Raw genomic sequence first — 11,600 nt, 5'->3', positions numbered from 1 at the left:
ACCGTTTATTAACCTTAAGATGATAAATGTGAAATCCCACTGGTTAGTAAAAATTCTTAAAAGTTAATTTAGTATTTCTAAGTTTAATTTGATGATGAACCAATATGCCAATGAGCTGTAATAATGTCATTTAAAATACACTTTTTTAAGGAAGCAGAATTGTATGAACTTGATGAGAACTAATATAAATAGGAACATGTTTAAGATCAAGACCACACCGATGATGTTACAGGTGCAGTAGTGGTGGCAGACACTGTAGAAACAGGCACGTTACATACAAACTGGATTCATGTATTCACACTGAAATCACTCTGACGCTTTGCTCCTGCAAAGATCTAGCAGTGACACGATGTTTCCAAGCTTTCACCTGATATTTTATCAGAAAAAACGTAAAAGTAAAAGTATATGCTCTGCTGCTAAATGCAGCCCTGAGAGTTAGGACATAGACCTGACAAGTTATTCATAAATCAGTTCACACCCTTGGCAAGGCTATTTTCTCTCTCAGACAAATATAGCTTCACAGCAGCACACCAAGTGTGCAAAACTGCTAAATATGCAGGTACTTCATCAACTGACAGAACTCAGCATAATTTATTTTAATTAAATTTAATATTAATAGTTAAAGTGGCTATCTCAAGTTGAATATAAGAACAAAAGGCCCCTGTCATAAGACTAATGATATCATAAAAATGAAGGAAGATTACCAGAAGCACGGCGAAGACACAGTTTTAACATTCATTTATAGCACTCAGGACATTGACATCGCATATACAAAGAACTGTTATTTAAATATATGACAATGAATTGAATTTACATTCTACCTCTCAAATTGAACCTTCATTAAAAGAAATAACTTTAAATATAAGTAGATGCTTTTCTAAATGAAACCTTTTGTCATAAAAATAATGATGCTGCACCTTATGTTGCCATATATACTGTGGTAATGTGGCCTTTTTACTGTTTGAGATTAAATATTTAATATTTTGTAATAATAATAATTGGAATAATTAACAAAATAATTAGCAATAATGTAAAAACAGGTTTCCATACTTAACTGAAATGTTTTTAAGAAGCTTGACCTTAGAGCAGTATTGGCTATGGAGTCTGGAGTCCTGGAACCTGACTAATTATATACTTCATTAGTTAATTATGAAGTGAATCAAGTGATTGAGATGATCATTAAAATGACTTTGATGAATTTTATAGTTTCAGAACAACTTTGTTTTAATGGCACAACTGCTGAAAAAAGGGAAAAGAGGCTATTTTTAACCACCCAAATTTTAACATTTGACTATGGTGGTGCCTTTTCTATTTTATCTTCTATCTTTTCACCTATATCTTCAAATAATTCTGGACTAGAAAGAAAGCAAAAACCCGAATAACATAATAAAGAATAGTGTTACATTTGCAGTCAGCCACTTGTGTCACTTCCAGAGTCATGATTGATAGTTTTATGAGGAATGTGACCTACTGCCTGCAAAATTAGGTCAGTCACTTGCAGGGATCAAAATGAATCCTACAAAAAATCCGAAGTATTTTGTGTTCACTGGAATTCTTTCATTTATAGTATAGATACAGTTACTAACTAAGGGATGCTGACAACATTTGCATATAGATCTCACTCTCTTCCCTTATGTACCATAAATGGTAAATGGTCTGTGCTTGTGTAGAACCTTTCTAGTCATTTCAACATCTCAAAGCGCACTCGCCATAACATTATGTAGCCCACTTTTTGTGATTGAAAGGATGAATAAGGGATAAATAAATAAATCTTCAAGAATAGGCTTTACTTAAAAATGCATTAATGTCATGTTGTCAAAGTAAGCATAATTCCTTCTGCCACTACTTAAAATAACGAAAAGTGATACCCATTGCAGATACAGACCATCTGGTAGAGATTGCATGCATATTCAGTGCTACACTGAAATGCTTGGACATTGACATGATAAAAATAACCCCATTGCACAATCAAAGCAACCATCAAATTGAAGACCAATAAATACAATATATAATCGAACTTAACAATGTTGTTTTTAGTATTAAATGTCACTAAACGCCATTATAATGTTTGTGCATCAACAGAGAAGCTGTTGTGTCAATCAAGATGTTTAAGATACGTAAAAGTAAGGACGAGGAGCCAACTGCTCCCGGACAGGGTAAGTAACTAGAGCCTGAATACCTTTGCCTGAAAGTTACTGCCAAACGATAAAACATGTGATCAATACTAAATGTATACAGTATAGAATTTTTTGAAGAAATCTACTTTGTCATAAATCTGTAAAGAATGCAATTTATCCAATTTAATGACAGTGAAAATTAAGAAGAAGTCAAGGGTGCCTGGAGTTATGATTACCCAGTATGTGGAAGAACTACCTGAAGGCATGACCACCCCAGACTTCACTCGGAAACCCATTGCTATAACTATTCAAGAAGGTGAGGTAAAAAGGAAAAAAACAACATACATTTAAATCACTTACCTAAACCTTTTTGATTTTTTTAAGACAATATTATAACGATACATTTTTGTTGCCGTCTCTGTAGGAAAATTGGCAATCTTCAGAGCAATAATTACCGGCAACCCAACACCAAATGTGACATGGGTGAGAAACAATGGGGAAATTAATGAAGAGAGGTGTAAAATCGTCCAAGATAAAAGTTCTGGAGAACACCAACTACAGGTAGGATCATGTGTCATAAGGAATGCTAATTCAAATAACTTGAAATCTATACAAGACTGACAGATCAATAGATCAACTGGAATGATCAGTAAGCTTTCTTACAGTATCCTGGTTTTGCAAAAATACTGATAATGATGTACTGATTGATAGATGTCTGATGTATCAGTGGATCAAGCTGACACCTACAAGTGCTTTGCCAGAAATGAATACGGAAAAGCTGTTGTAACTGCTACGCTTAATGTTATTGAGGGTCAGTAACTCACTTTTATTCAGTTATAATCAAAACAAATTGAGAGAAAAAGAAATGATAAGAAAATTCATTCATTAGTCTCACTTCACTCTAATTTCTTCCACTTTAGTTGGCTTTAAAAAGAACAGAGCCATGCAAGAATCAAGAACAGGTAAACAACTTAACCTGTAACAATGTAAGCCATTCATTAAAATCACAGTTTAACCCATGTTGCTGGTTTTGTTGTAGCTGTCCGAGAGATACCTGAAGATTTCAAAAAGGCCTTAAAAAATAAGTGAGTACAAGTACAAGATAATGTGTTTTTGTTGTTGCTGTTTTGCTTTTTTCCTACATGGTTATTATCACCTTAAATTGTTTAATAATTTCATTTTCAAATTTTTTTTGTAGGGTTGACATGGAGGCAAAAGAGGATAAAAAACCTGAAATCGATGAAAGGTTTTGGGAACTGTTGATGAGTGCAGACAAGAAAGATTACGAGAGCATCTGTGCTCAGTATTGTGTCACTGATTTCCGTGGGATGTTGAAGAAACTAAATGAGAAGAAGATAGAAAGGGAGCAAGAGCAAGAGAAGGTATACTTCAGGTTCATCAAATATAGACATAAAGCACCTACACAGCCTGCTGCTGTGATACAAGAAACAAAAAACATTTTCACAGTGTCACATATTCTTTTTCCTAATTCCAATTACTACAGGTTGTTGAAAGACTAGCCAACCTAAAGCCCATTGAAATGAAAGCTGATGGCGGTGCAGAGTTTGAACTTGAAATGTCACTTAGAGACCCTACAAGCAAAATCTTCTTATATAAGGTGAGATGTTTGATTTTAAATATTTACTTTTCTCTCAGTGGTGCATTAAAAAAAAATACTTGAAGTCATATTACATAATCTGCAGCACAGACACATTAACATCCATGCTACATGTTGCGGCCAACGTTTAAATCGGCTTATGTTAACACAGGATGGAGTTATGATGCCTTTTGATGCTGACACCGATGTAAAACATGGACTGAGACGAGTGGGAAAAAAATTTGTGTTTAGCATCAATGGCGTTGACCCCGAGGATGCAGGATTATACCAAGTGGAGGTTGATGGCATTAAGATCTTCTCCACTGACTTGAAACGTAAGATGATGCACCAAGTGAATTACACACACACACTTTACTGTACGACATATACGGCATACGACATATCAAATTATACTATGATTTTGTTCTTCATCTAGTTCCTCCAGTAGACTTCTTGGTTAAGATTCAAGACGTGAAGGCAGAGGAAAGAGAAGATGCTGTGTTTGAGTGTGTGCTTTCACAACCCTTGAAAAAGATAACTTGGAATGGAAAAAACGCCCCACTGGAGCAAGGGGAGAAATATGACATCACTGTGTCAGAGGACATGCTGATTCACACATTGGTGGTGAAGGACTGTCAGCCATTGGACAAAGGCATTTATGCGGCTGTGGCTGGACTTAAATCCTGCAATGCCTGGCTTGTAATTGAAGGTACAGTTGAAATATTATAGATTGTATCTATCCAGATTGTTCACCATCAATTTATCATACATTGAACATTCCCATAAAGCATAAAAATGTCCTGGTACTGTGTATTTTTTTTCATTAGCTGACAATGATCCAAACTCAATTGGAAAGAAGAAAGTTCGCAAAACAACCAGAGCAGGTGGTGGTGGAGCTGATCTTCTGAAGATTGCTGAAGAGCAAAATGCTAAGATACAAAAAGAGAAAGATGAGCTGATCGCAAAGGTAAAGGCAGAGGCAGAAGCAGCAGCTGCTGCAGCTGCAGCTGAAGCTGAGAAAGCAGAGGCTGAAGCTAAAGCCAAAGCAGAAGCAGAAGCAGAAGCTAAAGCTAAAGCCAAAGCTAAAGCGAAGCCAAAGGCAAAGGCAAAGGCAAAGGCGAAGGAAAAGGCAGAAGCGGGAGAGGGCGATGAAGCAACGACTGTTGAAGAGGAGGAAGAGGATGTAGAAGGGGAAGAGGTGGAGGATGTAGAGGAAGGAGAGTCCAAACCAGATGTACAAGCAAAAGAGGGAGAGGCTCAAGTTGGTGATACTGAAGAAGAGGAGCCAGTTCAAGAGAAAAGAAAGAGAGTGAGAACAGGCCCACTTGTCCCTGATACAGTCATTGGTAAGATGCATCAAAACATAGCGTAAAAAGTATTGCTATGTTGTTCATGTATTGTTCCCAGTTAACAGTAAGGTTGTATTTCCTTTAGACCCAGGGGTATACTTCACCGGCGGACTGTCAGATGTAACTGCCGTCATTGGTACTGATGCAGAACTTGTCTGCAGGCTGAGCAGTGAGGACTGTGACGGCGTCTGGTACAAAAATGGGAAAGAGGTGAGGAGCTTAAGACTTGTCATCTGAGACATCTGAGATTTGAGTGTGTTTATGTGTTTGTGTATGTGTGCATTTCAGATAACAGCTACAGATGATATCTGCATTGTTAAAGATGGGACTTATCGCAAACTAATTATCAAAAACTGCAAAGATGATGATGCCGGAAAGTACAGATGTGAGGCTGACGGCCGTAAAACAGAAGCTGTGCTAAATGTCGAAGGTATTGCAATCAGAAAATCAATTTAAGATACTAACCCTAACCCTAACCCTAACTCAAGCAGGACAAAAGAACAGCCAATGTGAAAATGTGTATAACAATATTCTCTGTTTTATGATCCAGATCCTCCGAGAATTAACGCTGATGACCTTGCCGAATTCATAAAGCCTGTTATAATCAAAACCGGAAAAGACGCGGCCTTCAAGCTCTCCTTTGTTGGTCGGGAACCCATGAAGATCCAGTGGTACAATGATGGCGAAGAGCTGTTGGAGGACACCCATATCAAGATCGAGAAGTCTTCCTCACACTCTCGCCTGCTGCTAACCAAGTGCCAACGCAAAATCACAGGAGAAATTAAGATTAAGATTAAAAATGAATGTGGAACAACTGAGGCCATCTCACAGCTTATTGTATTAGGTAAGGTTTGTACATGTTAAAAACTGTATGTTGTTGAAAATTATACACATAATATAAGACATGAATATGAATGGAGTTATTCTTTCTTGTTCTGTGTTACAGATAAACCAACGCCACCCCTCGGTCCTGTGGATATCATTGAAAGTTCAGCAAGTTGCATTGACTTCAAATGGAAGCCTCCCAAGGACAATGGAGGTTCCCCTATCACAGACTACATCCTGGAGCGACAGCAAATTGGTCGAAACAGCTGGAAGAAATTAGGCAAGATTGGCCCAGAGCCTAAATACCGGGACCCTGATGTGGATCATGGCAGAAAGTACTGCTACCACATCAGGGCGGAGACTGATCAAGGCATCAGTGAAATGATAGAGACCGATGACATTCAGGCAGGGACAAAGGGTGAGTCTTCTTACATGCACACCGAGGTTTATTTGTGACGGTGTCTCTAATTCAGTTGGTAGGCTGACCGTTTTTTTTTCCTATTTTCTTTCTTTCAGCTTACCCAGGACCTCCTTCTACACCAAAAATTGTTAGTGCTTTCAAAGACTGCATCAATCTTGCTTGGTCCGCACCCACTAATACCGGAGGAACCAACATTTTGGGATATAACGTGGAGAAACGCAAGAATGGCAGTAATCTGTGGAGCTTTGTCAACCCACTCGATGAGCCCATCAAAGGTAAGGCCATTGTGGATGTGGAACTACTGACCATGTTCAAATGTAATGTCTCCGTTAACAGTGTAAAGAGAGAAATAGTGACATTGTCAAGGTTTTTTTCTTACTCTACTGTTTGACATGCCAACAGAGAAAAAGTATGGAGTGAAGGATGTTGTCGAAGGGATTGAGTACGAGTTCCGTGTATCAGCGATCAACATTTCTGGTGCTGGAGAGCCAAGTACACCTTCTGAGTTTGTGATTGCTAGAGATCCAAAGAGTGAGTAATAAGCTGCTAAAAGCTATATTGTTATTATTTCGATGCTTAATTGCTCACATATGAACTCTTAAATGCTTATCGTTTACTCACTTTCAGAGCCTCCTGGTAAAGTTATTGACCTGAAGGTGACAGACTCCACTTACACCACTTTATCGCTGGGCTGGACCAAACCTATAGAGGAGGAGGGGGTCCAAGATGAGGCCAAAGGATACTTTGTGGAGCTCAGACCAGCAGAGAACCCAGAGTGGGGTCGCTGTAGCTCCAGTCCTATCATTATGACCTCCTATACTATTATGGGCCTGAAGTCTATGGCCATGTACTGGGTAAGAGTTGTAGCCACCAACGAGGGTGGAGATGGAGAGGCTCAAGAGTTGGATAACTACATCATTGCGATGCCACCTCCAGGTGAGAAACTGTTTTTTCCACACTCAGAAACAGATACATTTTACCTTAATGTGCTCACACTTTCTCATTAATTTATGAAACTCTTCCATGCTGTCACAGTGAGACCTCATTTCACTGACAAAAAAATAAAGAACTTCATGGTAATGAAAGCCGGGAATTCTGTTCGGGTCAACTTCAACTTTCAGGTTCAGTATAATATTCATACAAAAAAAGTCTTATTATTAAGTTTCCTGTCTTAAGTGGCAGATTAGATATGTCTCTGCTGCTCTACAAAAAAGTATATAATCACATTTTAGCTGTGTGTCTCCTGTTGTTCACAGGCCTCTCCAATACCATCCATTAACTGGCTCAAGGACGGTACTCCTGTTCCCAAGCATGTGACAGTGAGCAACACGGACACATCCTCACAGCTAATGATCTCCTCGTCAGAGCGCCATGACACTGGGATCTACACAATCATTGTCAAGAACCTTGTTGGTCAAGAGACCTCTAGTGTTGAGATAAGAGTCACAGGTACAGTAAAAAAAAAGGAAGCAACCCTCAGTTAAATGCAAACCTTCAGTTTATAGATTTGCTATGTGATGTGTATTCTCTTTTTAAGATTATTTTAAGGTGCTAGATTTTGGACCACGTAAAAGGAATTAAGAAGCTTCAAGCTTTTACAGTATTTTATTTTCTTTCCTACCTGTCTGTAGATGACCCCAAGCCTCCAGGCCCTGTGGAGCTGGACGAGAACGTGTCCGGTACAGTGACCGTCTCCTGGTCACCTTCTCCGGATGAGAAGAAAGACGATAGGCTTCACTACATGATCACCAAGCGTGACTCTGTTAAGCGTGCTTGGCAAACTGTGGCAGATCATCTCTTCAATAACAGGTTCACTGTCATCAATATCATGCCAGGGAGGCAGTATCAGTTCCGGGTCTACGCCAAGAATGACATGGGGCTTTCCAACCCCTCTGAGTCAGCAACCTGGGAGGTGAAGAGAAGGAAAGGCAGGTTTAACCAAAATCATTCACATACCAACAGCTGCTGGTATCCATATACATTATTGCGCATTACACCCTTTTAACTTTTCTGTCCTTTTTCTTGTACCCTTCCAGAAACCTTTTCTTTGAACCTTCCTGCCTCTAAGGACTGCAGCTTTGAGACGCCTCCCTCATTCTCTGTTCCACTAAAAATGCACAAAAGCCCAGAGAGCTATGAGTGCTACATGAGTTGTGCAGTGACAGGAAACCCCAAACCCCATGTTACCTGGTACAGAAATAACATAAGCCTCAACACCAACACTAACTACCACATCACTAACACATGTGGGGTCTGCTCCATGGTGATACTCAGAGTTGGGTCCAAGGACAGTGGAGATTACACGGTCATTGCGGAAAACTCACTGGGCAGAGTGGAGTCTTTGGCTAAGCTTGTTGTTCAAGGTAAAAACATTCAAAACTATTTGTATACATTTGTTTTACATCTCTGGATGAATGTTTTAACGTTTCCTGTCTATCTCCCCTCCTTCAGATTAGGATGACACAGCGGCCCTGAACTCCTGAAGATGCCTGTTCCATTTAAATGAAGGGGCTTTAAAGGATTTGCCAGTTTTGAAACCATCTGTGCTTTTTCGTGATTTACTGTATCGATGTTTTTGAATAAACTGTTTGTGGGCAGTTTGTGGGAGAAGACGGGGAAGAGCTCTTGATAACCATCCACAAATGTTTTAAAGCACCAATAATGAATGTGAAGGATTCAAACTAGGTTATGTTGTATTTGAGAGCAAATTCAAACATTAATTTATCTGGATGCAAAGAGCACTTTGACAAGGGACATCTGAGATTCAACATTAATCATATGTTAATCTTCCACCCAAACATGTTTATTTATTGACCCATTTTTCCCAGAGCTGTGATTACAATTTGTTGACAATATGGCTATAACTGAGTATGTTTTAGTGGTTGAGTTATTAATCATTATGCCAAAATGTAAATAAATCCTACCTGTTCAACAGTGAACCGTCTTACTTGCCTATCTTTAACCTAAATGTAATCATGAGCATGTCACTTCATGTATACCAAGACTACAGGCACTACAGTGGCTCTGTGAGTGGTATATTGAGATAAATGGTAATGTCAGGATGCAAACATTCAGAATGGCAATGTTCATACGTAGATGTTTGGAAGGTAGCAACAGGTAGTTTACTAGTTTCACCATTGTAATTTAGAGTGCTAATCAGAAATACCATTAACTTGGTTTAATTCAAATTACTCAAATTAAAATGATGGCCTAATGATGACACTGGATGAAATGTTACTACAATCCATCCATTGACAAGCCTTGACATTTCACTCAGAAGCACAGATGTCAACCTGATGGTGACGCTCGAGGAAAGGTCAGTGGATTAACAAAGTCAGTAGGATTCCACCTCTGAGCACCATGAATATTGTACACAATTTTGGGGCAATGGTAGACATTAAATTTGATGTCAAGTCATTTCATTAAAAAAAAAAAAGTCAATGTCTGTGGCTGGAAGAAAAGTTACTAGGAGCATTATGAATTGGGATTCGTCCTCTGGAGACCACAAATGTCTGTGCAGAATCTAGTAGCACTGAATCAAATACTTTTTGAGATATTTCAATTGGGAGCAACGTGTGAGACCAACAGACTGTCATCCTCTAGCACAGCTAAAAGAAACGTCGTACAGACGTCTATATACTGTACAGACTCAGGCACTGGCCATGTCGCATTCAGGTACAATACAACCATTCATCTTTCTTAAACACCAAACATAAACCCATGTTCACCCCCAAAAATATCACTAAAGTCAAGTTAAACAATTTTTGTAACATCCAAGATTTTTTGTTTGTTTGTTTCAGTCCATGTACAAATGATAAAAGTAAATATTTTGCCTGTATCCTACCAGTATTTCACCAGTTGGAGGGGCTTGTTCACTGCAACCACAGTTTAGCACATGACCCTGGCATATGGTGAGGCATTTATTTGCACTTTCCATTTTGTGACTTCACGTGCAGTGATGCCGCTCTGCCAACTGTCACATGGGTTCAAATTTCTCTTTTACTGCGAGCATGTGTTTGCACGCTTTCAGAGGATATTGCGAGTCTATTATAGACACTCATAAATGATAAAGTTTCATGTGCACGACTAAGTGCAACCTTGCAAACAACTGTGCATCTTCCTGTGTTAAGTCATAGGACACACTAATATTATCAGTAGCCAGATGGTATCCTGTTGTTACAGACACAACTCTTTACTGGGAGTTTATAGTGCTAGGCTTTGACATTTAAAAGCCTCTAACCACATGCCAATAGTATTTAGCAGTTCCTTGTAGTGATATGCTAAAACATTATAAATATTGTCTGTAGTTTAATATACTGTACAAAAGAGTATGTTTCAATCTGACAATTAAAAAATACCCTTTTCCTTTGACAATCAAAAAAAACATGGATTCTGAGGATGCATTTTCACCCCTTAGCCAGGATGCTTAAGCCATTTTAATGTATTTATTATGTAACTATGTCATTATAATAATAACTATGTCAATGCAGTGTACTTTCCAATGAATACCAACAAAACAATGGGAAAAAAGAGTGCCAACACACAGATGGGATTATCTTTGTCCATGCTGTAGTGGGTTCTGTAATGTCAGGTTGTTTTGCCATTGTTTTGGTAGAATTCAAAGCTCCTGACTTCAGTGACCTCCTGCAATAAATGCCTTCAAGAACATCAAGCCTCTCATATTAGCTTCCCATGCCTGAGAACAGTCGTAGTTCCTGTGCCATGCATCCGCTTTTATTACACTGCTTGAAATATCCACACACACACACATAATCGTGCTCAAACTGATCATAGCTCTGTTATTACTATGACCACAATAACTGGGTTGTGACTTAAAGTGCCAGCAACCCAGACTCTATGACGAATCTGAATGACTTTAATAAACATCCTCAAGGTGATAGGTGTGCACAACAGATATACAGCACATTTCATGTTTCCCAAAAGTATTTTTTCTGGACATTTCTAACTTTTAAAATTACAAGTAAGGAAATCAACTTGATTTGAAGGTTATTTTCTTTTCTTATAAGGCTGATTGATGGCAGTGTTGATTTATAGAAACAGTGGCATCACTATGACTTTTCTACATCTTTTAGCCATATGTGCTTATGTTTTCTCTAAAAACACTAATCACAGAAATATGTTTGAGCCACCTTATCTTTACACAAGACTGTTAACATATATCATTATATCATATATCATATATCAACATATTCACTATCATTTCACCATTCCATTTCAGCCATCAACCAAGCCGTTTCATTGTAATGAATGTTTGTTCACATCCAGTCATA

At 38.5% G+C, this 11,600-nt stretch overlaps 1 protein-coding gene across 2 annotated transcripts; it reads left to right on the top strand.

Annotated features, from left to right (window-relative positions):
* The first annotated feature begins 2,104 nt into the window (after nucleotides 1–2,104).
* igfn1.3 (immunoglobulin like and fibronectin type III domain containing 1, tandem duplicate 3) lies at nucleotides 2,105–9,030 on the top strand. 2 transcript variants are annotated; one of them, XM_070846915.1, is made up of 23 exons: nucleotides 2,105–2,156; nucleotides 2,311–2,433; nucleotides 2,542–2,678; nucleotides 2,829–2,928; nucleotides 3,038–3,079; nucleotides 3,157–3,202; nucleotides 3,316–3,499; nucleotides 3,622–3,735; nucleotides 3,887–4,049; nucleotides 4,151–4,423; nucleotides 4,542–5,060; nucleotides 5,149–5,273; nucleotides 5,352–5,493; nucleotides 5,614–5,907; nucleotides 6,010–6,306; nucleotides 6,405–6,584; nucleotides 6,712–6,840; nucleotides 6,937–7,245; nucleotides 7,345–7,430; nucleotides 7,566–7,758; nucleotides 7,941–8,237; nucleotides 8,346–8,672; nucleotides 8,761–9,030. In XM_070846915.1, the coding sequence occupies exons 1-23, from the start codon at nucleotides 2,105–2,107 to the stop codon at nucleotides 8,763–8,765; spliced, it is 4,137 nt and encodes a 1,378-aa protein (XP_070703016.1). In that variant the 3' UTR covers nucleotides 8,766–9,030. The 2 variants fall into 2 exon arrangements, with proteins under 2 accessions (XP_070703016.1, XP_070703009.1); XM_070846908.1 differs by having other exon boundaries at nucleotides 8,346–8,770.
* Nucleotides 9,031–11,600: the final 2,570 nt, after the last annotated feature.

This window comes from Pempheris klunzingeri, chromosome 2, assembly GCF_042242105.1.
Source record: "Pempheris klunzingeri isolate RE-2024b chromosome 2, fPemKlu1.hap1, whole genome shotgun sequence".
Classification (NCBI taxonomy): domain Eukaryota; kingdom Metazoa; phylum Chordata; class Actinopteri; order Acropomatiformes; family Pempheridae; genus Pempheris; species Pempheris klunzingeri.
The sequence above is the reverse complement of the archived record's forward strand: the minus strand, read 5'-3'. Positions and strand labels throughout refer to the sequence as shown.

Bases quoted from the DNA above. Each gene is read 5' to 3' on its own strand.
- igfn1.3 (XM_070846908.1), top strand. From the start codon at position 2,105: ATGTTTAAGATACGTAAAAGTAAGGACGAGGAGCCAACTGCTCCCGGA. The intron at 6,307-6,404 runs GTGAGTCTTCTT...TCTTTCTTTCAG, and splicing joins CATTCAGGCAGGGACAAAGG to CTTACCCAGGACCTCCTTCT. The intron at 8,238-8,345 runs GCAGGTTTAACC...GTACCCTTCCAG, and splicing joins GGAGGTGAAGAGAAGGAAAG to AAACCTTTTCTTTGAACCTT.